A 27,089-nucleotide genomic window follows, 5' to 3' on the forward strand; every position below is an offset into this window, starting at 1 on the left:
GTACAAAGCACTACTCTACTGTCAATACATTATGAGCATGAACATTGACAGATAATCCAACCTTAACAGAAAGCCAAGTTTCGTTATGCATTTTCATTTATTTAGAAGATTATTTTTCCTGATACACATCTATTTCGATAATTATGTTAAACTAAGCAAGGCATTCATAGTCGAGTACACAGACTTGCCCGGTGAAGGACCACAGGGTTCCATTTTAGAAAAGGGTTCCATTTAGGAGCCTTCAAAGCTTTGATCTAAGTGAAATAGCAGTGCGTCTAAAAGGAATATTTAAATCTTGCCATTCCTCATCATCCACCTTATAGAAATACTTGTCCACCATCTCGTCGCTAACCATCTCCAACTTAGAAGGCTCCCACTGCAAAATCAAGAAAAAATAAATTGCAAATCCCATTAATAGAAATCCAAGTCTTAAGAATTAAAACAGCTGAATTAAAGGAGTAGAGAGAGCGTAAACAAGAAAAAAGAAAGGAAAAATGAAATGAGAGGAAAATGGCAATGTCCTTCAACCTTTGGATTTTTATCCTTGTCCAACAATAGAGCCCTGCAACCCTGCATTTGAAGGCTTGTTTCAGGAAGGTTCAAATGAAAAATTGGACAAGTAAGCAGTAATTACAAGCATTGTTTTAAATTTCGGCCAAAATTTCGGATTTCGGTTTCAGTTGGGTCCGAAATCTGAAAATTTTGGATTTCGGCCAAAATTTGGTCATGCATGTTGACCTAAATTGTAAAAATTTCGGCCGAAATGACCAAAATTTGAAAAAAAAAAAAAAAAAAAAAAACGGATTCGGTAGGAAACCGAAATTTAAATCCTTGATTACAAGTGTTGTATTATCATTTGAAAAAAAAAAATACAAGTGCTGTAGTCTAGATAAATCGGATTCGGTAGGAAGCCGAAATTTAAATCCTTGATTACAAGTGTTGTATTATCATTCGAAAAAAAAAAATACAAGTGCTGTAGTCTAGAGACCTCAAAGAAATCCTTGCTGACATCTCTTCGCAAGACATGGCAACACATTCTATACTCTCGGATAAGGCATTGATCAATGCTTTGAAGCCTGCCTTCTCTGATCTGGAATTGAAAAATAACAAGTTCAAGACAAAAGAAATAGAACACTAAAAGCCAGTTCAGCAGGAGATATCTAAGATGTTATACACTCCATGATTTAAGATATTCTAAATTTATTTTATGAATTCAAATAAGCTAATTGAGAATTAACACATTAACAATATTCCACCTCCAGATTAAATTGTATATTAGTATGCATCAGCAAATGACCTAAGACAATGAACTGTAAGGTTTCAAATACCATTCCTATATTTCTCAGAAATCCGGGAATTGGTTGAAGTTTCTTGCATCATATTTATCTTTTCCAAAGCACTCCAAAAATTTCTGATGTGTTAAAATCATTTCATTTCAGCGCTTTGGGAACTTTTTCTTATACAAAAACCATAAAATAGGCCTCAGATTTGACGCATACAAAACACCTTATCATCCAACCTGTCACCTCAATAAAGCTTTCATCATTCTTTTGGGAATCATTTGTTGTGGTAAGATTTGACAATTATTGACTGTTTAAATGAACGCTCCAAAAACTATTCAAAAGTTCAACATCTACTAATAGATACATGTAAATTGTGAACACAGAAAAACAGCTTTCCTCGAGAAAACAGGTGCATTTGCTCCATACCGATCTAAGAGAAATTTTAAGACTCGTGGGGGATGCCTTCTTCAATGATTGAATTGTTGTAGCAATCCACTCATCAGCTCCCTTTACAGCCTCTTGCTCCTACCACAATCAACAAGCTCAAATTGGGTAAGAATTAATAACTTAGACAAGATCAAATTGGGTAAGAATTAGTAACTTATACATGGCCGTAACTTTGAGCAGTAAATACAGATATGTATTGCTGCATCAACTTACAAGAGCAGATAAAATCTCTTCCACTGTTTTTTTGGAGAAGCACCTGTCAATAGTATCCAATCTGCAACCATTCAAAAAACATCACTGGAAATGAGGTGATGTAAGACCAACAGGGTTAAAAACTAAAACTTGTAGCTCTGATACCAAAATGATGGAGAACAAGAAAATAGACATCCTTTACTCTTTCAGCTATGTAAAATTCACTCTAATTTAGCTGATCTGGGGTTTAAGCACACCTCCAAAAATAGAATCCGATCTCACCTTCAGTCTAACCCTACATTTCAGATCTAGGTTAATTTTAACAATACATGTAAAATCAATCTAATCTAATTATTGGATCATGAGGAATCTTGAGAACACGTCAATCTATAAATCTGATGGCTGAGATTAACTCAATCTGACCGTCAGATTTAAGATCAAATCCGATCAAAATGACCCTCACAATGATAATTGTAAAAGCTAACCATCTAAGCGGTTGAGCGGGAGAGACACTTTCTCATAAGTTCCAGAGTCTTACTACAACCCAAACCTAAGACATGTGGGCTCTTTATAACTTATAACTTTAACTCTAGGAAATTCCCACATAAAGACACAATGAAACTAAAAGCTAAGGGAAATGATAAATGCACCCCTTTTCATCACTTGGGACACCCAGCTGCATTGTACGTGGCAATCAGGTCACTTCATTCCTTCAAATGTGAAATACATCAGCCCCTTTGCAGTCATAGATACACTGTAGCTGGGTGTCACAAGTGATGAAAAGGGGTGCATTTATCATTTCCCAAAACTAAAACATGAGTATTGTTAATAGTGTCGTGAATAGTGTCACATGAATAGTGAACCCTAACCAAAACACTATCCCATCCCAATCACATTAAAATTATAATCCCAAAAGAAAATTATACCCCTACTAAAATAAGACATGATTCTAAAGCACTAATTATGGGCCCGATCATCCTTATTCGATTCTCATGAAGGATCATCCCCATCAATATCCAGAGTCCAGACCATGAAAGTGTTGCCATAGAGAAAAGCCAGCTTAAATTGAGTCTAAATTGGAATTTGTAACACTTGCACACTTTAGTTTTAGCAGCACCGTCCTAAGAATGACCTAAGAATGAGGCAGACGATTATTTTCTGGTAAGAAATCTCTTAGCAAAAGCAAACTTGAATTGCTACCCACCACCATTTTTTTGTTTCATGCTGGTTTAATCTTCAAACAGATGGCCCATTAAAATATGCTGCTGATACTAATAAATATGCATCTTTGGTGAACTGCCCATAGCTCCAATATGTTTATGGCTTACATCTTTCATTGAACTGCTCATAGCTCCAATATGTTTATGGTTTACATCTTTCATTGGCAGTTTTTGGTATGAACAACGCTTTACGATGTCGATTTAAATATATCAAAGTATTAGTTTTGTAAATCATGACCTTGATGCGACAGATATCACTAAATCTTTGGGTAGAAAGCAAAATGCACTTGGCATATAACTTGCTTAAGAGGATAAAATTCAGAAGAATTAAGAGAAAAGTAATAGCGGCAAAGCTCCCCATGACAACAGTCTGACTCAAATAACAAGCTCACCTATGATAGGCACTTTTTTCTTTCAAAGGCGCTCGTTGTGAAAATTCATCAATAACTGCACAAATGGCCGCTGGATCAGCAATATCCACCTTATGCAGTGCTTCTTCCAGCGCAGGCAATCTCTGTTACTGAAAAAAGCCAAATTACAAAAACATCCCTTGCAAGTATAGAGGAGATAAAATACTAAATTATTGAACCAGAGAAATATGGCAAGATTATGTCTTGATGTGATCCCAGAAAAGGACCCAATTTGTTCAGAAGAGTGCTGGTAATATTTTTCTTCTTGAAGTCGATGTACAGTGACTAAGAATAAGGATATATTGCATTCGTGGTTTTAAATTTCGGCCGAAATACCTAAATTTCGGATATTGGTCGGGGCCGACTCCGAAAGTACATGAATTCGGTGTCGGCCCAAATTTCATTTCGGACGTATGTGCCAAAATTTCGGAAATTTCGCCATATGTGGATTTTTAATTTCTTTTTTTCCGAAATTTATGTACTTTGGCCGAAATTTCGGCATAAATTTCGGAAAGTAACGAAATTTGGTTTTTTTAACCGAATTTCAGCCTAAATTTCATTTTCGGCAACTGCTGAAACCGATACCGAAACCGAAATTTCAAACCTTGGTTGCACTGAGCTCCTATAACACTACTATTATATGAGCACAATAACAGAATGGTGGAAAATGCAAACAAGGCAATGTGTTAAGGGATATGGAGTCCAGATATCATGCTTTTAATCAGATAATAAGTATACCGAGGAAAAGACAAAGTGTGTTGCAAGGCCGCATGCAAGCATTTCAGCACCATCCAACCTAGCACCAGAAAGACCGGCATATTCTCCTGGCAAAATAGTAACATGGAGATTGAATGATAGCACTACATACATAGTGAAAATTAACGACACAATGAAATATTATTGATAATTATGTCAAGATGCATTCTAATATATGCAAATAACCACGCTAGAGAAAAATCACACGAATTCAACTAACAACAACACTCTTTAGGTAACAAGGCTAACTGATGCAAGTTGGGCTGTAGAAAAAATTAGTCAAATCCCTAACTAGTGCACCAAACTGAAGAGGAACTAGGAGAATTACAAGTTGTGAAACACGACAACTTGAAAAGAAAACTGGAAACTCCAACAGGATATGAAATAAATCAAATGAAATTCGTCACCCTTGGCTGCTACAGACATTACCAACTACTTAACTTGTGTTCCGAGTTCGAACGCAGAAATTAGAGACTTTTGCAAGAAAACAAATCCTAAACTAACTCAATCACTTTAAAATCTTCACAACTCCTAGTCCCACTAGGTCTCTTTGATTGGATGTTCTAGACCCAACCTAAACTCTCCTGGAATCTAGCGTAGAAATTTGTCTGCGCATGAAGACTTTCAAGTACTGCTGGGTGTGCAGGCCGTACACTCCTTCAATAAGGACTCTTTAAAACCAATCCAAATGATTCCAACAATTATGGGGAAAAAAATCGAATCTTGGATAGGAAAATGGGCAGGTGCTGGAAGTTTGGACTTTGGAAGCATCCTGACTAGATGGGCCCTATCTACTGACATCATCAGGTTCTAAACATCATGCTGACATCACCAGGTTCTAAACTTCATGCTGACATCAGCAATATGGTCCCCCTCTGTGACACATGTTCATATCCACTCTTCTTCCTCTTCCTGAAATAGATTTTAAGAGCTCTTGAATCGTTTTGAAACTGAATTTTTACAACATCAACCATTTCAATAAGGCTTCACGCACTGTTTCAAAATGCGGATGCGGGTCAAAACGCGGCCAAAGCAAATCCTAGTCGACTCGGCATGATGCGGTTGAGTGCTCGGTTGATGCAGCTGAATACTCGGTTGACGCATAACTCGGGAGAGTTAAAGGCGTTTTAATTGACTTTATAGGACAAAATGCAGACTCCGACAAGAACGCGGCCATTGTAAAAAGGAGTCGACTCGGGGGAGTCCAAGATGACGAAGGGGAGTTTTGAAACTATGGCTTCAGGTATTTCCCATTTCGAACATGGAAAGATGGAGACATCATACCCAAATGAATCTAATAGTCCAAATGGATTCAACTTGTAGCTCAATTGGTCAAGGCTTTGTTCTTCAACCTTGAGGTCGGAGGTTCAAGCTTACATAAAAAAAAAAAGTTTAAATATCCTAACATGCTCAACGAACACTCAACATGTTTACATCACGGATCTTCTATTATATTTTCTCTTTACATTGGCTAGAGGAGTCGTCGCAATAAGGGAGGTAGAACTATTTGATTCTCCCCACCCGCCCCCGCCCCAACCCTTGCTCCACCCACACACACCACATGAAGGAGTTGTATATTTTCTTCCTTTCTTTCTCTTTAACGAATCATTGATAATAGATAAAGAAAATATACGACTTCATGGTTGATGCCTGTGAAATATTCTTTAAAATTCCATTTACTTAATTGCTTAACACAGAGATAATACTCAAAGAAACCAATTAATGTAAAGAAAAACTACCAGAAGTCTGACTTTTGTGTCCTGCTTATTAGTTAGATTAATTGGAACACAGGAAAAATAAACGGTCACAAAAGGATTCTTGCGAGAATCGCACCAATCATCAAGAGTATACTAAATAGTGAAACATATTTATATTTTGGCAATGAAGAAACAAGTGTTCATGTTTCCATATTGAGCCAAACATATATGAGTAAAGAATCTTCAAAAGGTTTAATGCATGTTAAAGTTAATACCGAAAAATCCAGGGAGCCTGGATAGAAAATACGAAGCACCAATATCTGGGAATAGTCCCAGCGCTGTTTCTGGCATAGCAAAATCCTGCACAAAATCCACAATACGATGAAAAGTGCACAAAAAACTATAGAGTATTTGATATATCATAACTTTGAAGCCAATTTTGATCGCAAGGAGATTGATGCAGCCCAGAATTTCTACCGAGATTTTAACCCATGATTGGAGCAAAAGCATGAGCCACAAAGGGTATTGTGGATACTTACTAAAGTGTATTGTGGATACTTACTAAAGTGTATTTTACTATGCACTATACATATAATATTATAAATCTATAATGGGATTTGCTAGGCAATTCCACGGAAAGCCATTCCACAGCTCACTTTTGAAGGAGAGAACAGACACCTCAGATGAATTAAATTAATAAGACAAAATCTGCTAAACAGCTCACAGACACCTCAGATGAATTAAATGAATAAGATAAAATCTGCTAAACAGTGAGCCTGTGTGGCTGTTCTCTCCTGCAAAAGTTAGTCGCAAAATGCTTTTCCGTGAAACCGCCTGGCAAATCCCATCTTTCTATAATATATACAAGTTACTTTTTTTGAAAACTGACATATTTCATCAATATTCAGATAGCATTCGGGACCAGGAGTCCCAGCCTGCAATACAAAATATTAAGATGAATTGGCACAGGGATACCCGAGACCAATTCAAAAGTAACCAAAAAGTGCAATAGAAAGTAAGCATTCCTTTCCTCTATTATGTAGCATGCCTTCTTTACATCTTTCATAGCGGTCTTTCAAAACTTTCATTTGTACCTTTTTGAAACTGCATATAATTATAGTTCTCCTAAACAAAAACTCTTGAAACTTCATGTTGATTGAGTCATCTGAAACTACCAAACCTCCCTCCTGAAACTCTAATACTCCAGATCTGATGTAAAACTCCAAGAAGGTATAGCAAAGTTCAGACAGGAAAACCTAAGCGAAAGAACGAATCTCTCAAGCTATGGCTATGGAAAATTGAAAAATTTTGGATAACGACATGCAATTCACAGTGCTATTAACCAATAGGTATCCTGGATAGGGGTGCGTATTCGGTTAAAACCGAACCAAAAAAACCAAAAGGCTGAAACCGAATATATTTTGGTTACACAAAATTGGAACCGAAACTGAAACCGAATAGGTGAGGAACCGAAACCGAAAACCGAAATCACTGAAAATCATTAGATTCTCTCATTTTCGGTTTTCGGTTTCGTTTTCAAACGTCTCTAAATTGAAAGAAAAAAAAAACCCACAAACCAAACCCTTAGTAGAAATACCAAAATCATGGGCCTTTGATGCCTATTTTAGTCTCAAAACCTTCTTACCTAGAAACGTAAGCAGGCACAAAATCGGTGAGAATTCTCGAAACAGTTAAGATGAGGATAAGGGTTTCAAAAGAAAAACAAGAAAAACTACAAAGAAGATGAAGTTTTTTTTTTTTTTTTTTTGGGTACTTACTTGATTAGGGTGGAAAATTGGAAGGCAAGCTCTTGATCCCTCCTTCTCTCCCTTTTCCTTTCCTTCTACTTGATCTCCCTCTCTCTCAATCTACTCTCGATCTCTCGATTTCCCTGTTTCTCTTGTTGTTGTTTTTTTTTTCGATTTCCTTGTTGTCTGTAGTACAACAAGGGTTTAGAGGAGGAAAACACAGTTGTGGGTTTTCTGCAAATAGTTGGAGAGGCCGCGGAGACGGAGATGAGGCGGAGCTGGAGTATCGGAGGTGGAGAGGGTGGCTGAGTTTGGAGGAGAAATAACCCTAGCTTTTGGGTTTCTTTTGCTGCAGATGTGAAAACTGAAAAGTGAAAATTGAAAACGAAAAATCAACTATTTTTTACTTGGTTTTGAAAATTAGTCTCATGCTTTTTACTTGGGACACCCTCCTCTTCACCTCTTGTCTCTTAGGGTATATCAAGTGGGGGTTGTCTCAAGTGAAAAGTGGGGGTGGATATATCAAGTTAAGAAAATTCGGTTTTCGGTAAAACCGATTTTTTTTCTTTGGGAACCGAAACCAAAACCGAAAACCGAAATTTTGATTTTTAAAAACCGAACCGTTCCAATCCAGAACCGAACCGAATTGACCGACTGATTTCGCTTCGGTCGGTTAATTCGGTTTTGACTGATTAATGCGCACCCCTAATCCTGGATGATTGTGAAAGGGATTTACGCTTTAACCACCTACAACCCAAATTCTGAAACTCCATTTAAGAACCACTAGATTAGAAAAGAACTTGTACAACCACCAATAGGCACTAGATTGAGGTAAGAATCAGTCCGAAACAAGAGTACCAAGGATTCTCAAGCCTATGGGGAAAAGCCTCCCACTAAAGAAAACACTTCTAGTGAAACAATCCCAAAAGACCTATCTCCTACTATAATTCGGGCTTCAATTTTCTTCCTGATTTCTATTTTCCTTTCTCCTTCATTTCTCTATCTATTCTTTTTCTTTTCCTCTTTTTTCCTCTTCCTTCTCCTTTTATCCTTTTTTTCTTCTTCTCTTCTCTTCTCTTCTCTCTCTTCCCTTTTTTTTAGGAGCCGGAAGGCCTTTCATTCAAGGTTGCTACCCTCGACCCGCTTCTCACCACCACCTTCTCAAGTCCAAACTCCCTTCGCTCTTTCAGATCCCTAATAGCCATAGACCGAAACAAATTCTTAGTGGCTTCCAGGTCATCGTCAAAACCTATTCCGAAGACATCCCCTATAGCCAACAGTTCATCCATTTCCTCAGAGGGAATAACTTTACTTTCTTCCGATTCCAAAATATCCATCAACCTTGAATCCTCCTCTTGTCTTTCCACTTCCACTATCATCCGAGTCCGGACCTCCATGCTGACTTCCTGGTCTAGGGAATCCCTTGACTCCTGAGTTACGCCTACTGGGGTACCCATCAATTTTTCCAGCCGCTCAATCTCTGCTGCTTTAACCTCATCCCAACGCTGACGGCGGGCTCTTCGCTCCTCTTCCAGAGCTTCCTTAAAATATGGAAGTTTATAGATCCTGACAAAAGCCTCCTTCGGGTCAGTCTTCCCTGAAACCCTTAGAAGACAGTCCTTGTTAGCCAAAGCATCCCTCTTGAATTGTTTCTACTGTCTCTTTCAAATTCCATGGTAATTTCCCCAGGCGTAGGACACTCTTCTGCCGCCATTGCTTCATCATATTCCAAATCCCTAAGAAACTGTAAGTCTTCTACCTCGAAAGTGACCGCCTTCCTCTTCCTAGATGAGGAACCAGAGTCGGACGACATGGTAGATGAGAGCGGTTTGAAGGGTTTATCAAAGTATTTAAGACGAAGGCTAAACTTGGAAGCTAAGTTAGTTTTTCTTGGTTCTTCTTTTGTAACGACCCGATTCCGTCAGGTCGCTACGAGCAAAAGAACAACGCAAAAATCATGGAAAATTTTCTTTTTTATATAATCAACAACCACGACAAAAATCTTATTCCAAATTAAATAAGTCTACCATAACAAGAGGTTCTTTCAATACTCATACTTCATAGCGCAATAATCTATGAAGCGAACTCTCCGATCACACGATCCCTTATCCCATGGTTTCTTCGTTTGCAAACGCTCCGCCATCTAACGCCTCAACCCCTGTGGTGGAGGAAACAACATTAGAGCAGGGTCCTCCAAAGACCGAGCGGAGTAAAAGGAACAATATAAAAGGGCATGCAATAATAATTCAGATCCTTAGCAATCATCTAGAAGCAATAATAAATAACTGGAGAATAAAACTATGCCATCTATATCAGTATAAACAGGAATGAATGACAATAATGAATGATATGTTATGTGTTCATCGAATATGTAAAATGAGACAGCACTTTCCCCAGGTACATCCGGCTTTTTCCCTAGTTTACTTTTCTGTCAGTTCTTTTCTGACTTTCTCCTTTTTGCCGGTGTCCTTGCCGCACGACTACCCACTACCCATGTCCAATGGTAGTGACGTTATGGACTCAGATTTCGGTCTCGCATTTAATGCCGAGCCGTTTCGGGGATACTATCCCTTTGGATGGTTTGCCAACGAAAGGTTGTACACGCTTCTCGCGTTGGCCTTTGGACCTTAGGTCCCAGGATGATACCACCACACCCTTAATTTCCCCTTCACTCTCCCCCATGTAGGATATGCAATTAGGGACTTTAAGGTACGTTACCTTTGCCTTCTTTTCCTGCATCCTTTCACATAAAGGTTAGAAACAGTTTATTATTTATTTCATTTCAAGTAAACAAGTATGATGAGCTACACAGTTATCACAAGAAAATAGTATACGTAAGATTACTTTGCATGAAACAAGTTATATTGAAACCATTACAACACAAGGTCATGTCACCTGCCTTAACTTACGAATGGGGAAGAATGGACGGCTTCTGATAGGTAGTGGAGTGTGATAGTCCTGGAGTCAAGTGATAGAACATGACAGTGTCAATTTTTTTCCTTATGTTTAAGTTTTCAAAAATACGTACAGGTACTATGTTAAGGCCCTATCTTAGGTGAAATCCATGCACATAGACATACCATTGCTGTCATATCTTTGGACAGGAAGGATATATACCCGGAGAAGACTCTTGCTGCCCTGTTTTTTTTTTGGGGCGGCCAGCAAGAAGACACATGAAGGACACTATTGCTGCCCTGTTCTGGGGCGTAAAACTTATGCACAGAAAAGCCTACTACTGCCCTGTTTGAGGGCATGAACTCACACACAGAAACAAGACTGCTGCCCTGTTTGAGGGCATAAAACTCACACACAGAAAAACATCATTGCTGCCCTGTTTGAGGGCATAAAACTCGCACACAAAAACACATGACTACTGCCTGTTTTGAGAGCATAAAACTTGTACACAAACATAGAACACTGCTGTGCCGTTTTTAGAATATAAAATACGCATATGAATGACGTAGAACCTGTCCAGTTTTAACACACGAAAACATGCATATATCTGACTCTAAATCTTTCCAGTTTTGATACATAGAAACACACATATAACGGTCTTTAAATCTGTCCAATTTTAATATATAATAAAAATGCATATAACTGAACTTAAATCTGTCTAGTTTTGATACGTAAAAACACCTATCAACCGTACACAAATCTTATCCGTGTTGGGACCAAGGAAACACATGTCAACAGGGTACAAATCTGGACCGTTTTGGGACCTATAGAACATACATTAACAGGGTATAAATCTGATCCGTTTTTGGACCTATAAAACATATATTAACAATGCATAAATCTAGTCCGTTTCGGGAGCTAGAAAACAAACCAAAACAATGTTAAACTTCGCCCATTTTGGAACCGACAACAACACACAAAATGACGCTTAATTTGGCCCATTTTGGGACCAAGAAGAACACACAAAAGCAGTGTTAAATCTGGTCCGATTTGGGACCAAGGAAAACACTATAAGACAAGGAAAGTAATAAGGGTACTTACTTGGATGGATCTAGGGTATAAGGAGAATCAAGTGTAAAGCTCTTCTTCTTCTTCTTCTTCTTTCTTTTCCTTCCTTCTTCCTCTCTCTCTCACTTGGGCGTCCATAAATTTGGACGTGGGAGAGAGCCCAAGTTTCTTATATTCTTCTCTTCTTTGTTGTAGTTTTGATTGCTTTCCTAAATTTGAATTGCAGGATCCCTTGAATCTTTCAACTAATCTATTCAATATAGTTACTTAGCCTTTAAGTAACTCAATCACATCCTTGATTTCCCAATGGACCACAAAATATAGACAATATATAAAAGAGAATGAAGGAGATATGGCAGTTGCTCACAATCAAATCCCTTGATTTCCCAATGAGTTGGGCGTCCCACTATTGTTGGGATTTGATTGCTCATATTCCAAAATCACAAGATCTTATCTTTTAAGAAATCTGTTATAATTTAGAGATTTTGAATTTCACATAAGTAAATCTACTATACCAAAAGAGGCGTACAAGATTCCCTTCAAAGTGGATATCAAATCTCCAAAAAGAAAAGAATCTTTCCCTTCCCAACATTCCTAACTTATTTATCATACAATCATTGTTACTTACCCTAATTATATATATATAATTAGTAGTTTTGAAATGCTATTACTAATTAAAAGCAAAGTATACAAATTCAATGGATTATTGAAAAGATTTTAGGTGGACCCACACCATATGCACGTTTTCCCATACAAGGGAAAACGTGGGTTTCTTCCCATCACTTTTAATACAAAGAAATTTTCCACTTTTTAAGTGATATTTTCTCCGGAAATTACTTTTACAACAAGACTTATTTTCTTCTCTCAATTTGAGAATTTAGATATAACTTTCAATAGCCATAAATTCTATTATCTACGGATCAAAACAAATTAAAGGGAAAAGAGTGATTATAACTAAGATCTAGGGTTGATCATTGATGGATCGTTGATCCCCACCCTTGAAAATAGATTCACTGATCCAATGGCCTAAATCTTAGAGTTTTGAAAGAAGAAGAATCGCAGTCATTACATCTTTTCTCTGAAAACCCAATAGGTTTCTTTTAAATAGAGAAAGACCTCCTTTCATAGCTAAGAAATAGTTCTCGAGGCACACGCCCCGCCCCTTCTGACCTACTATTTCTTTCTGAAACGGAGTGCCTTTTTTGGAGGGGTTGATACGAAACCTTTTGATGTGACTATTGGTATCATTCAAAACTCTTGAACTTCCTTGATTCTTTTTGCTTCTAAAAAAGCAGTTTTTAATCTTTACCGCATTTTCTATTGACACTGGTTGTAGATTGCGACAATCAGAAATATCTTTTCTGAAAGCTTTTCTAGCAATAATACAAGATTTAGCTTTTAGTGTCTTCTGACACGGTCCTTTCCAGGATTGACCGATTTCCCTTTCAATGATGGGGCTAAACTTTTTAGTGTGTCTGCCGGTTTCTCCATTCCCGAAGTAGAGGATAATTCAAAATCTGGGACTGATTTGTCCAACGGCTCTTTTAGCTTGGATAAGACAGATTTACCCCCAGGGACCGCCGGTAGAGGCCCAACCACCGACGATGATTCAACAGAGACATCTAAAGCAGGGACCAAAGGGGCGGAATCACCCTTCGCCAAAGGATCTTTAAAGGACATTAAAGCCTCATCCACCATCTTAACTCCAACTGGATAAACCGTGGAGTCTACCATAAGATTTATAAAGGATGATAGACAATTCAACAACGAAGTTAAAAACCTTAACATATGCAAATTCCAGACGATGGTCATGACTGCCCGACATCTGTGTTCCCAAAACTTGTCTGAAATGCTGACCCAGAACCTCCACCGTGGATAGAGACCAGGCATGAAGTGGAATAATAAAAAACCTTAGTCTCACTGTTCTTGCACCAGTATTTAAAGCAGGGGACCACAGTTGAAGGGAAACAAGGTATCCACCCAAAGCATCACCTCCCCGTCGTAGGATGGAAATAGCCTGATTCTGAGACTCAAAGCAAAAAAGCACCATTGAGGGAATAATACAGAACGGCTTGCTGAGAAGAGACAGGGCCCATTTTCGTTTCGCCTAGGTCCAAATTTCTTCCAACAGGGACCTATTTCTCAAAGTACCTATCAAGCAACTTTTTAGGCTCTTCTTCCTATCATTGATCAATTCGATTGGGATAGTAAACACGAGGGTTTTTTATCCACTCTATGTATATGGATCTCCTTCGGGGTCGCCTTAGGTACCCACGACTAAACGACCTCTGCCTTTTTGTTATACTCCGGCCCCAAACATTTTCTGCAGATACATCGTGTGCCATAGTTGTTGTAGCTGCACTTCATACACTTCCAATCACTTACACTTTGGTTTGGAATAGTCCGCCTTCCTCGAGCAGTTCCATTTCTGAACTCAAACCTTCTTATCATCATGTTCAGATCCTCCTGGCTCCCTAGCGATCGAGGAAAAGATCTGGCGGGCATCATGGTGATCTCTCTCTACTCCCCCCCTTGACTTATCAGAAACAAAGATCTCTGGCAACAACTGTTAAAGACTCATGCCGTATAGAAGGCTTCCTGAGCTGAATATCCACTTTCTACAAGATCTAGAAAAGTTAGAGCCACCCAGTCAAGGCTGGAACCACAAACACACTGATTTTTGGAGGTATCCAGGCCCGACGAGGGATTTGTATGCCGGCGGTTAAAAAAACTCTCGGACAGACATAATGGGAATCCATTATGGAATTTTTATTTATCATGTGGTTTGTTATATAAAAGGAAAAATAAAGGAAATATATATACTAGTTACTAACCATGTTTCTTTCCACTGTCATTCGCTTTCTTTCCAGGAAAATTTTTATGGAAGAAGCGGCGCTTAAGAAAGAAAACGAAAATGGAACTGTTCTGATTTCATTAAAATGAGTGTTCAGTCAATAAAGCCGACAATATATATAGATATATGTCGTCTGGATTAAGGTACTCCTATTGATGTCAATACCCAAGATGGGTGGTTCCACCATTTAAAACTTCATGTTTTGATGTGGTGGGCCCACCATTTCCTCCCAAACACATGCATAGGGTGGGGCCAACCATTTTACACCTCATGTGTTGATGGGATAGGACCAAGGTTTTAAATTTCAGTTTCGGTGTTGGTTTCGGCCACCACTGAAACCGAAATATTTCAGTTTCTGTGGAAATTGACAAAAATTGACAAAAAACCGAAATCATGTAAAAAATTGACAAAAATTTCAGTTTTCTTAAAATTTCCACTGAAAAGTACAAAATTTGGTGGAAATTTCGGCTAAATCTTAGTGGAAATCTTTATATTTCGGTGGAAAGCTATTACATTTCGATAGAAATTTTGTAAATAAGAGGGGAAAGGGTGGAAATTTCGGTGGAAATCTTTACATTTTGGTGGAAAGCTATTACATTTTGGTAGAAATTTTGTAAATAAGGGTGAAAAATGAAATTTCGGTTGAAATTTCAGCTGAAAATTTAGGATTTCAGCAAAATTTCGGGGAAATCATGTAAAAATCCGATTCAATGTAATTTCGGTTTCGGTCCAAACCGAAACCGATATATTTCAAATGAAATTTCGGATTTCAGCCAAAATTTAAAACTATGGATAGGACCACCCTCTTACACCTCATGATTTTAATGGAGTGGGACCCACCATTTTACACCTCAGACTTTGAAGGGGTGGACCCACCATCTCTTCACAAATCCATGCATAGAGTGGGGCCCACCGTCTGTACCCGAACCTATGCATTAGGGATGGTCCCACCATTGCATAATCATGCATAACATGGGCCCGGAATACTAGTATATAGACACACACACACATAAGCAGCAGACATCGAAGAGAAGAAAATGCAAAGGAACCAACTCAGGAAAGGGTCATGAATCGATACAAATTGACTGCCTCAAGAGCCCTTCCTTGGCTGGGGTTGAGTCTATAGCTCAATTGGTAAGAGGCTTTGTTCCTCAACCAAGAGGTCGGAGGTTCAATCTCAGCTTATCTACAAAAAAAAAAGGAGATCCAATAATGTTTCCCTCTAGTAAAATATTTGAAACGGATGTGTCAAGGGCCTCCAAAGCCATAGTTTGTTCGATGACTGCCTTAACTTTCTCACAGCCACCTATACCTCCAAGTGGCCAAGGCCCAAAACTTACAGGCGAAAGCGCATTTAATCACATTGAGCTAAGTCTTCCACCACAGTAAGATAGCCAAGAAAGGAGGAAATAAAATCCTTAAAACCTTCCATCAAAGCTCTACCTTCTACTCCATAGTATTTAAAGCCTACTAGAGCTGAGCTTACCTTGTCTTATGACATCAACCAGCTTGGTAATAACAAACTTCTCATTTCTAATTTCTTACAATGAGCAACTGATTAAAAACTTAGAAACAATAATCACTATCTTAACACTTAACAGCATAAGCAGTGGACAAAATGAATCTGATCGTCAATCGTGGTTGCTCCATCTAACAAGGTGCACATGGAAGAACTTCTTTTTTTATCACTTTACAAAAAGTACTAGATGGGGCCATTAAAGAAAAAGTACTAGATGGGATTATTCTTGCAGTAATATATTCAACAATAGAAATGAAAAAATAATGGGAAATGCATCAGCAAGTATGATTCAATCAGTAAGAAGAGACACGAATAGTTACTTGAATTTAAATAATCTACATTACAAAGAGTTGGCGTTCAGAACCACTCAGCAGTTTGAAACTTCAATAATCTAAGAAGATCTGTGTACGAGAAAACCCAAGATGAAAGTGCTGCCTACTAATCTGAGTGTTTCTGACAGGTGCATGCAATAAACATTAGCACTTTTAAGTTCTTTTAAAAGGAGAAAAGTACCGCATTCTCAGTGGCAACTCGAAACCTCCCATGGATGGAAACTCCAGCCCCACCTCCCATGACAATTCCATTGAGAATTGACACCTTCAAAAAAAAAGTTTCTTCATTTAGCATTAATAACTTTTCATAAGAAAATAACAAGGAAAAATAATTCCAAAAACAAGATGACTCACCTGAGTTTTCCTGTATGTTGCAATTATATAATTTAAGATAAATTCATTCCAGAAAAAATTTGCACCATAACTCCAGTGACCTGAGGCATACAACTAAATCTATCAAAAGTAGAATAAATGTGAAATCTAGTGAAAGATTCACTACATTAATTTTACTTCACATTTTATCAAAACAGAAATCCTCTTTTTCCAATGGGACATGGTTGGTATATACACCCAAATAGGATAAAAAAGTAGCGGCATAAGAAAATTCCAGAGGAAAATGCATTTATCATAGCTAAGGGAGTATCTCCTGCATATTCAAGACAGGTTGATCAGTAAAGAAGCTGTCAAGAGCTACCAAAAGAACCTTACCATCAGTTACATTATGGGCCACAGCAGCAACATCCCCGCCCGCACAAAACGCTCTTCCTTTCCCCTGAAATCATTGAACCACAACAATTACAAACATGCCAAATCAGGAGAAAACCACGACAAGACTATGCTATTTAGAAAATGTTAAACCAAAGGCAGAAAAAAAAAACAACAAAGCATTTGTAAGAAAAAAGATGTATGTGTGTGTGTGTGTGTGTCTATATATATATATATATATATATATATATATAGAGAGAGAGAGAGAGAGAGAGAGGAAACTGTTGGTGCGCTTAAGCTCACCAAGCTTATGGTGCGCTTAAGCGCCCAATCACATGTGGGCCCACTTTGTTAGGATGATCCAAAGCATTCATTTGAAAGGCCCTTACATAGATGGGGGGTGTACCAAAAATCAGCTCCATAGAATCATCCTAACCCATCCATTTTTGGAGGTCAAAATGGACAGACATCGTTTGTCCACAAACCTGCCCAGTTTTGTCCTCCACAAATGGAGGGGTTAGGATCATCCTATGGAGCTGATTTTTGGTACACCCACTATCTACGATAGGACCTTGCAAATGAATGGTTTGGATCACCACAGAAAATGTGGGACCCATGTGATTGGGCGCTTAAGCGCACCATAAGCTTGGTGAGCTTAAGCGCACCAACAGTTTCCTCATATATATATATATATATATATATATATATATATATATATATAGAGAGAGAGAGAGAGAGAGGATGATCCTATAGGGCTGATTTTTGGTACACCCTATCCATGGAAGGGCCTTCCAAATGAATGCTTTGGATCCCCCCCAAAAATGTGGCCCCCACTATGGTTTGTGCAGGCACGCACAGATAGCTTATCCGTGCAGCCCACAAACCATTTCCTCATATATATAAACCATTTCCTCATATATATATATATATATGAGGAAACAGTTCCTGCAGGCGAGTGCAGGAAACAAGGGTGGGCCCACATTTTTGGGTGATCCTAAGCATTTATTTGAAAGGCCCCATCGTGGATGGGGTGTGTACCAAAACTCAGCTCCATTGGATCATCTTAGGGTGTTCATTTGTGGGTGAGAAAATGGACAGATACTGTTTGCCCACAAATCTGGCCATTTTTTCACCCCAGAAATGGAAGGGTTAGGTTGATCCAATGGAGCTGATTTTTTGTACACACCCCATACATGATGGGGCCTTTCAAATGAATGCTTAGGATCACCCAAAAAATGTGGGCCCACCATGCTTCTTGCACTCGAGTGCAGGAACTGTTTTACACACACACACAATAATAAGTACTCCAATCATATGCATCAAGCATTTGAACATACTCACACTTGGTTGTGGACAAAAAGATGATTGGGGCAGTTTATAGAAACAATCTAATTCATTAATATATGGCAAAAAAATGGAGCATTTTAAACTTACACGGTGACATACAGGCAGAACCATAAAAATAAAGGAGGTTACTAGATAAAAAATAACAAACGGAAAAGATTAAGGGGCTGTTTGGATACGCGGATTTTAGAATCCGGGTTTTAGTTTGAAAACAATGTAAAAGAGGGTCATGATCAAGCTGGTGGTATGCTGTCCTGCCAGCGTTTCTTGGATTTTAAGTAAGAAAACTAGGTTTTAGAAATCTCTCCCGCATCCTGCAAGTTCTAAAACCTGGAAACATGGGACGATCGCCAGCTCTCTTATTGTCGGAAGCTAGAAATCAGAAAACAACGGCTGCTCTCTCTCTCTCTTCTCGTCTCCCAACTACAATTTTGAGGAAATCCAGGATTCTAAAATACGCGTATCCAAACACCCCTAAAAGACTTCTGGTAGATATGAGCTCCAAGAAGCTGCAAGTACTGTGACTTAACCAACACATTAGCAAAATAAACTATTGAGGAAGCAAACGAAATATCTCATCAGGACCCACAGCAAACAAGAACCATGCCATGCAAAGGAATATTTGTTCCTTAGAAATCTGGTAATTTGATGACTTATAATGCATACATCCTGATTAAAAGACTTCTGGGGGTGGGCCTATAGCTCAAAGGTTGAGGCTTTGTATCTCAACCTTGAGGTCGTAGGTTCAATCCCATCTGACCTACCCCCAACCCACTCACGCCCCCCCCCCGCCGCCGCAACACACAAAAAAAAAAAAAGGCACTATCTCTAATTCCGCAGATGATTCATAATTTCTTTCCATTGCAATTTCTACTTGGATGATATCAACTGATTATGAATTTAGGCGATAATACCTTCATAATTACCAACTTGACATCGGAATCCTCCTCATAGGCAATGAACATCTTCAATAATTGATCAATCTGAATAGCAGTCATTAAATAGAGTTTGTCAGTCTATCAATCCACAATATTCATGTCAAGTACGCTAGATCCCCACTTCAGATCCTATTACCAATCATACACATGCCTAGTAATAAAAAGAAACCCATGACAACATGCAAGTGGAAGCAATAACATGAGAAGTTTTAAGAGGTAGAGCTCGTGTTCCAATCGCAAGTGCTGATTAACATGATGGTAGTAATGAAACTCAATGCTTTATAATAAAATAAATGCATTATTTTGAATCAAAACCAGCAAGAGGAAGCATGAGTACCCAAGCCGCAACAACATACTTACAAGCATAAACTGGAACATGACAAACACTTACCAACAAGAAGTCCTATTGAGAACATGCAATAACAGATATGCATCGTAACCAACTTTAATTAATTTTCTAGGCACATAGAATTTACCAATCGAATAATAATCTTCTATAAAAAGGACAAATATAAATGGCAGACTGCATATGAAAGTATATCCAATTAGTAGTTATTTAAGTGGCTCATACGTCTGGGTCCTATATATTTCGTTTGTTGTGCTCAGTGAAGAGTGTTGTCATAGGGGTTTGCTTTAGTTGGTTTTACGTATTTCAAAAGTTTTATATAGGTTGTGGTAAAGTGGGCCCTATCTTTCGGTAATTGTTTTAATAGGGGAGGAGAGTTTGATCAGTTTTTTGTTTAGAGAGGACTTGTTTTATAAAAAATTAACCAGTGCCCCCGAAACCCAACTAATGCACCCCTACCCAAAGTGTTTGGTTGTACAGCAAAAGAGTTTTTAAAAAGGGTTGCTTTCAAGAAATAGAAGGTCAACTTCTTGAGAGACTTATTTATCCAAACCTAACAGTTTCCTTCATCACTAACTTGAAAATGTTCTTATTACCATCAAGAATGTATTCAAAATTTCTCTTTCTTTTTTATTTTTTTTGAACTTTCATATGTGTTTCGTGTTGGAATGGATGGTTTTAATTTGGAGAAATTAGTCAAAGGAAAGGGAAACTTGACTAGTATGAATAGTATATCTGTTAGAACTTATTTCCATGCGTCAATTTTAAGTCCAACTGAGGTAAGAATCAACGATCCAGTTGAAGATGAACAAACATGTGCGTGTGTGTGTCAATTGCATCCACGGAAACATCAATAAAAAAGAATGCTAATGAATTTATCAGAGGGACAAGGTAGTAAGAACGCCATGTATCGCTTTAGTTGATACTTGATAGATGACTAGTTGATAGATTGATGGATTTTACATATAGTAGATATTGGGAAATGATATCCGTACTCCCTTGCTTTGATAAAGATACTCGTCATTTTATTAAACATGTTCATTGGCTGTTGATTGAAACAAGAGAGTGCAGATATCATTGCCCTAAAAATTACTACATGCTTTCTTCTATATCTCTGTTTCTATAGCTCTCCAGCATTCCTCTCTTTTCTGACTTTTCCATACATAAAAAGTCAATAAGTAAAGAAATCTTTGCAACTAAGCTAACTTATTCAAATTTACAACCCAGAAAATTTAGACTTGGAGGCCATGTCAGGCAGCAGGGAATTGTTTCGCTTTTTTTTTTTTTTCATGATAAATAGGTGTCTCCAAGTAAACTTTTCAAAAAAAAAAAAAAAAAAAAAAGGTGTCTCCAAGTGGTGAGAGAAGGGTTGGGCAGTGGGAGAAGGAGAGAGATTTGACTGGGCACGATTGAGATGAGGCTGAGAAGTGGCTAAAAATCATGAAAAAGTCAATCCTATTTTGAGTAAAGTTTTTTGTTTCCTGATTTTTAGTCACTTCTCATCACTTGGGAGACACTAGTTTCCTGAGTTTTAGCCACTCCACCTTCATCTCCACTTGGAGACACCAATTTATCATGAAAAAAAAAAATCATGGTAGCCACACGTGCCCGAAGCTGTAAAATTGAAGTTTGAACCTTTGGATGGGAAAGAATTGAACGAGATATAACAAACTTGAATGCAAGTGAAGGAAATAAAAATTCCAGAGAATACTAGACCAGTGGAAATGAACACAATTTTTAAGCACAATGAAACAGAATAAGCATTTCAGATTCAGAACAAATGACTAGTATGGAGTTGAAGAACCACATTATCTTTAGACTAAGTTTTTTTTTTTTTTCATGAGAATAGCTTATAGACAGTTGTCCAATGAACCTTCAACATACCATTTGAGATGATAGGGCATTCAATTGACGAGGCCTATTTAATGATAATGTCCTCACGTACGAATTCTCTTCTATTAGAACCTGACAAACCATAGAAGAGTAGTGAGTAAATCATCCATTCTACATTGCAAAGCAGTAAAGAATTGAATATGCAACATTAATAAGGGAGCATGATAAAGTTATCAAAAGGGAAAGAAAAACTGATTATTTGAGTCCAAAACTGATTATTTGACTCAAATTTGCATTTAATTTTGAGTCCGATAATCATTTTTGGACTCATATGCTCTGTTCTCTTATCAGGGTTTCGTGCAGTTTTCCGTGGAAACATGGGTTTTTTCCGCGGAAACCCTACTTTTGTTACTTTCCCTAGAAAGTTTTTAATCCAACGTGAAAAATCAAAAAAATTACGTGTAAAATGACTTTCCTCGACTTTACTCGAGGCTCTTTTCTGAGCCCTAATATCGGAAACTCCTCTTTTCTCTCGAGTTTCCCCGATCTCACGAGGGTTTTGAAGAGAAAAAAAAAGCCTCTTGTCTTCAACCTTGGATCTCGTCTCCACCAGCCGTCTCCTCTCAACCATAAATTCCGATGATCCCCTCTTCAGCCACCGTAGAAACCCATTCCATTTTCTGCCTACCACCATCATCTTAAGATCCAATTTCTACACCTCTCCCAAAACCCTTCTTTAAATCCTGTTATTTACTTCCTCGCGGCCATTAATTCCAAGATCTCCATCATTCACGACGGTCTCTGATTACTATCGCCATCAGATCCGATTTCTACCTATTGTTGCAGACCGATCGTGGAGAGACTTGGCATTCAACTGCAAAAAGGAGAGGAGATCTAAAAAAGAGACGAAGAAGGGGGTAAATGCTGCTTCGATGTTTATGCTTGTTGTTTGGGCTTTAGAATGATCTTTTCTCTTTACTTTTATTTCTCTGTGTGGGTTCCTCTATGCAAATTTTGGGTTTCAGTTGTTAATATCTGAGTGGAATTTGATGTAGACCTTGATTCACCGATTTGTCTTAATGGGTGTTGATAAATTTGATTTTTGATTGGGGTGCAACTAGTGTGATGGCTTCTCTTTAAATTTGGGTTTTCATTGGACTCTCATCTACTTAGTATTTTGGAATAGATTTCAGTAAAATGACATGCATCTTTTAGCCCATTGATCTTATTTGCAAGTTTAGGTATGCTAAGTGACTACCCTCTCAACCATCAGTTTCTACTTCCTTAATCCTAAGCCTGCACTTATTTCTCTTTACTATCTTACCCTTTATTTGCTTCTTTATTCAGCATCTCATTTATGATTTGCATTTCCCTTCACTCTCTAATAATAAGAAATGGGTTTGGAGTGATTATCGAAACAGGGTAGTGCCCGTAGCAATATTTTTTACCCACTAATATTCACACCATCATATCTAATAATTGCCTGATTTATATCTTGGCAATTCTATCTTGGCAACTCTATTTTGGCAACTCTATATTTGTGACAATTTGATTGGCATTGTTATTGTTCAACTTCTGTTTGTCATGGTTTTCTTATTTTGATTGACTTCAGAGGGTTGGACGTACTTATTTTAGACTAGGTTCTATATTGGCATCATTCTGCATGTTAGTTTGTCACAGTATCTGTTTAACATGTTTCTATTGAGTTTCCCTACAACGAAACGCATATTTCTGTAGTTTCTGTTAGTTTCTGTAAGGTTTCTGTGCAACGAAACGTTCATCTGAGAGGTTTCTTTTCTTTTACTTTCCTTTCTGCCACGTCAGTTTCCTTCCCTTCACTTCCCTTTCCTTTCCCAACGAGAGAACAAAGCAATAAACTTTTCTCAGTAACCAAAACGAATAGGGCCTGAGTTCAGTACTTGGTAGTTGATCTTGCCCTAGTGTTTCTAAAATCTTTATGTAGATAAAAATAAGTATTAGCTTCATAAAATCTTCAAAGCGGAGTTTCTAATTGCTAAACTATTTAGTATTAAATCTATCGACTGGTTGCATCATTCAAAGAGGAAGAAAAAAGAGATACGAAGTTGAAGTTTCAAACAATACCTGATCATCGAAGCCATTACTTTGCTTGCTGGAGGCCATGGAGCAATGTTGAAGCTGTGCCAAAAATGAAATCGAAAGGGAGGAAAGGTGATTTTTTAACCTGTGACTCGAATCTTGGAAGACTGCTTAATCGAAATGTATACAGAGTTCGGTCGGTATACGAAGCCTATAAAAAATCAGGGAAATGATATCAGCAGCACAGCCTTCTTTTAATATTTGCACACACCCAGTTTGCCTTTTATCTTTTAATCGGCTAATGACCGCGTTTTTGAGAACTGCGGTAACCTTCGACAGACAGCTCTTTAAATCACTAGTATAAGACCCACCGTGCGTCGCACGGCGAGAAAGTGTAAATTTTAAAAAAGGGGAAACCAAACCCCACGGCAATATCTGGGTTGTATGGACAATTCGAGATTTGAGGGTTTTAGCCCATTGAATTTCCAGCTGCAAATAGTAAAGCTATGAGGCATGTTACAAATTCAGAAGCATACAATATTATTAGAAAGCAAAAGACAGGAAAGAGGAGGAGCTGCCTAAGAAGAGGTGAGTAGAAATATTTTAATGAACAAAAAATGAAATACCAACAAAAGCCAAAAGGGAAAGAATTAAACAAAAGTCTATTACTAAAGAGCAACAAATAGGTTTTGGGTGTCTTAAGTGATGCTTAAGAGATTTAAAAGAATCTCAAATGGAGAATATACATGCACACATACACAAAATAAAAGTACCAAAAAGACAAATTATGAAGGCAAAACCACTGGAAGGGAATAATCTATTATCTCATTTCTTTCCTCTGAATATAGTGGAGTGGCACCCAAAAAAAGGTTGAGAGATGGAAAATAATGCTCCAATTAAAAAAAAATGGCGAGGAAGAAAAAACAAAATGTAAAAAGATTAAGTGAATTATTTGTAAATGTAAAACTATTAGAATATAAACTTTTAAGAAAATGATGGCATAGAGCCGGCATTTCATTGCATAAGGCCCTGCTCGTTTATGATTATGACAGCCAATTGTGAGTGCCAAACTAATAATTGGACTCATAGTTATGTATAAATTTGACTTCATCAATCTGTTTGGCACCCACAATCGGATGTCATAATATTTTACGAACATGGCATATAGTAATCACCAATGTGAAAGGCAAAACCTAAAGTACATTTCTTCCAGCCATGTGTTCTCTGAGTTCCATTTACATTATCAACTTCATGAAAAGCAAGCAGAACACCGTGTTCTCTGAGTTCCATTTACATTATCAACTTCATGAAAAGCAAGCAGAACACCGTGGTTATAACAGCCAAAATCATAGTAGCCCAAATTTGTTTTTGTTGCCATAGGGTATCCCCACCCCACTTTGTAGGGCAGGACTATTCCTTAGAGGTGTGCGCAGGCACCCGGAGTCGATAGTAGCCGAAATTCGAAACCCAGGAACTGTGTTTTCCCACAGAATGAAAGAAAACAATTGTCATGTCCTTAGCTGATGCATCAATACATCCAAGAAATTGGTTGACATCAATATAAGCTTAGTACAGATAAATTGACACAATACACGATTGGCAGAATACAGTTGTCACAGGCTTCCAATAAAAAAATGTAATATAAAGCTCTGAAATTATATCTTGGAAATTCAAGGATGGCACAATTATTATAAATTTCTTAAGAAAGAAGGTACCAAACAAATAGCGACAAAGGTTAAGAGATTCTGAAAGAGTGTGTACAAACCTTTACAATACACAACTCCCTAAAAACTACTGAGGCTCGCAAAATTCCATTGTCGAACCTCAAATCAAGGGCAAAACAAACAATAAGTTTGATGAAGTGCATGTAAGAAACAAACCATGTGAACCCCTGAGAACCCATTTCCAGAACTGAAAGAGCTTCACAGAAAGTTGAGCGATTTGGGGAAAATGGGGTAGAACTTTAGAAGACATTAAAAAGGAAAAACTTTGACAAAAATTAGTTGAGGAATTTTATGACGTGTTTGATAGCAAATTATCACCTGGGCTTTTAATCTTTAATCTTATCGATAGCTTGTGGGTTCATCATCATTATCAATCTTTTTAATAGCTCTAGGATGCCATCATTCCAATCTTCCAAAATAAAGCAGATTCAAAAGAAGTAAACCATTAGATTGGAAAAGATGGGCAGATAATGTGAATTCACGAATCTTACAGAGAAAGTTAGTGTTCAAAATTCGTATTAAAAACACAGAGGATACAAAAACCTAAGAAAATAAAGGAATCGTAGAGAGAATTGGGAAAAGTGTCGAGGAAACCCTAACCTTGGTATCTAAAGCTGTGAAGGCGTAGGTCTAAGGGGTTCGATGGGCGGTAAAACTAAGTGGGTTAGGGTTTGGAAAATTGTAGAGAGGGAGAAGAGGAAGAAACCTGTAGGGGAGATTTTCAGCTCCAAAATTCCAGAGAGAGAAAGAGAGAGCCATCGAGATTTTTCTTCTTTTTTTTTGGCTTTTTCCACCTGCATTTTATGTCAAATAGGGCTTTTTTTTTTGTCGTTGCTAAGGGCACGTTTGGCAACCATGAAATATCATCTAACAATGGAAAAACTATTCATTGTTGCCAACACATGGTCTAAGTCTTTTAGCCATAATTATGGATACATGGTCATGTGATCAACCACGTTCTCATTTTTTAGGCCATGTTTGGCAGCTATGAATTTTTTTTTTTTCCATGGAATATTATTTTAATCATAAGAGGGGGGGGCTGGGGGGGGGGGGGGGGTTGGGGTTGGGAGGGTGAGACAAGGAGAGACTCTTTTTTATTTGATAGGTGAAGGAGAGACTTGAGAAGACATGAGTAAGAGAGAGTGAGAATATGGAAAAAAAACAAGGAAAATATAAATAGGAAAAGGTTTATGAGCTCGAGCTCAGCGAGCTAGAGCTTAGAAACATATCTCCCATAGTTGTTTGATTCATCCAACACATTCATTCTATATGTTATGATTAGGATTATGGTTTATGGTTATGGTTATGAATGTAGGTTATGGTTAGGTTTATGATCTGTAGAGGTTTAAAATGGATGGCTAGAAGATGTTCTTCTATAGATTGAATTGTTAGGATTATGATATGGAGATGGTTTGTTAGGAATACCCTATCTATGTGAGGTCCTAAAAAATGAAAGGGTTAGATGAGTCAAACAACTATGGGAGATGGTGTATTATGAGCTCTACCCCAGCATGAGCTCGAGCTCAGAAACCTCGCTCTCAAATATAAATCATATATTTGGGTGGAGTTTTATCTTTTCAACCTCTTCTTACGCTCTCCTCACTCGGTCACGGTAGCTAATCTTACATGGGAAAAAAATCGTGGTTGCCAAACATGGGCTTAATGAGTCATATTTCTGATGAATTATATTTCTAATATTAGTTTTATTTGAGTTCCAACA

The 27,089-nt window shown here is 37.8% G+C and overlaps 1 protein-coding gene across 4 annotated transcripts; it reads right to left on the bottom strand.

Annotated features, from left to right (window-relative positions):
• Window positions 1-62: 62 nt before the first annotated feature.
• Window positions 63-26,233, bottom strand: LOC143884947 (3-hydroxyisobutyryl-CoA hydrolase 1-like). 4 transcript variants are annotated; one of them, XM_077388830.1, is made up of 16 exons: window positions 26,076-26,217; window positions 25,688-25,778; window positions 23,691-23,856; window positions 21,639-21,719; window positions 19,385-19,453; window positions 17,130-17,193; window positions 16,776-16,855; window positions 16,603-16,686; window positions 6,281-6,365; window positions 4,291-4,376; window positions 3,535-3,656; window positions 1,944-2,004; window positions 1,710-1,808; window positions 989-1,090; window positions 529-570; window positions 63-376 (listed from the first exon to the last, which is right to left on the bottom strand). In XM_077388830.1, the coding sequence occupies exons 3-16, from the start codon at window positions 23,727-23,729 to the stop codon at window positions 242-244; spliced, it is 1,149 nt and encodes a 382-aa protein (XP_077244945.1). In that variant the 5' UTR covers window positions 23,730-23,856; window positions 25,688-25,778; window positions 26,076-26,217; the 3' UTR covers window positions 63-241. The 4 variants fall into 4 exon arrangements, with proteins under 4 accessions (XP_077244945.1, XP_077244944.1, XP_077244942.1 ...); XM_077388829.1 differs by having other exon boundaries at window positions 25,970-26,153; XM_077388827.1 differs by lacking the exon at window positions 25,688-25,778 and having other exon boundaries at window positions 26,076-26,233.
• Window positions 26,234-27,089: the final 856 nt, after the last annotated feature.

Source organism: Tasmannia lanceolata, unplaced genomic scaffold (assembly GCF_043159265.1).
Source record: "Tasmannia lanceolata isolate RefF3 unplaced genomic scaffold, GAP_Taslan_0.1 ptg000008l, whole genome shotgun sequence".
In the NCBI taxonomy this organism is placed as follows: Eukaryota; Viridiplantae; Streptophyta; class Magnoliopsida; order Canellales; family Winteraceae; genus Tasmannia; species Tasmannia lanceolata.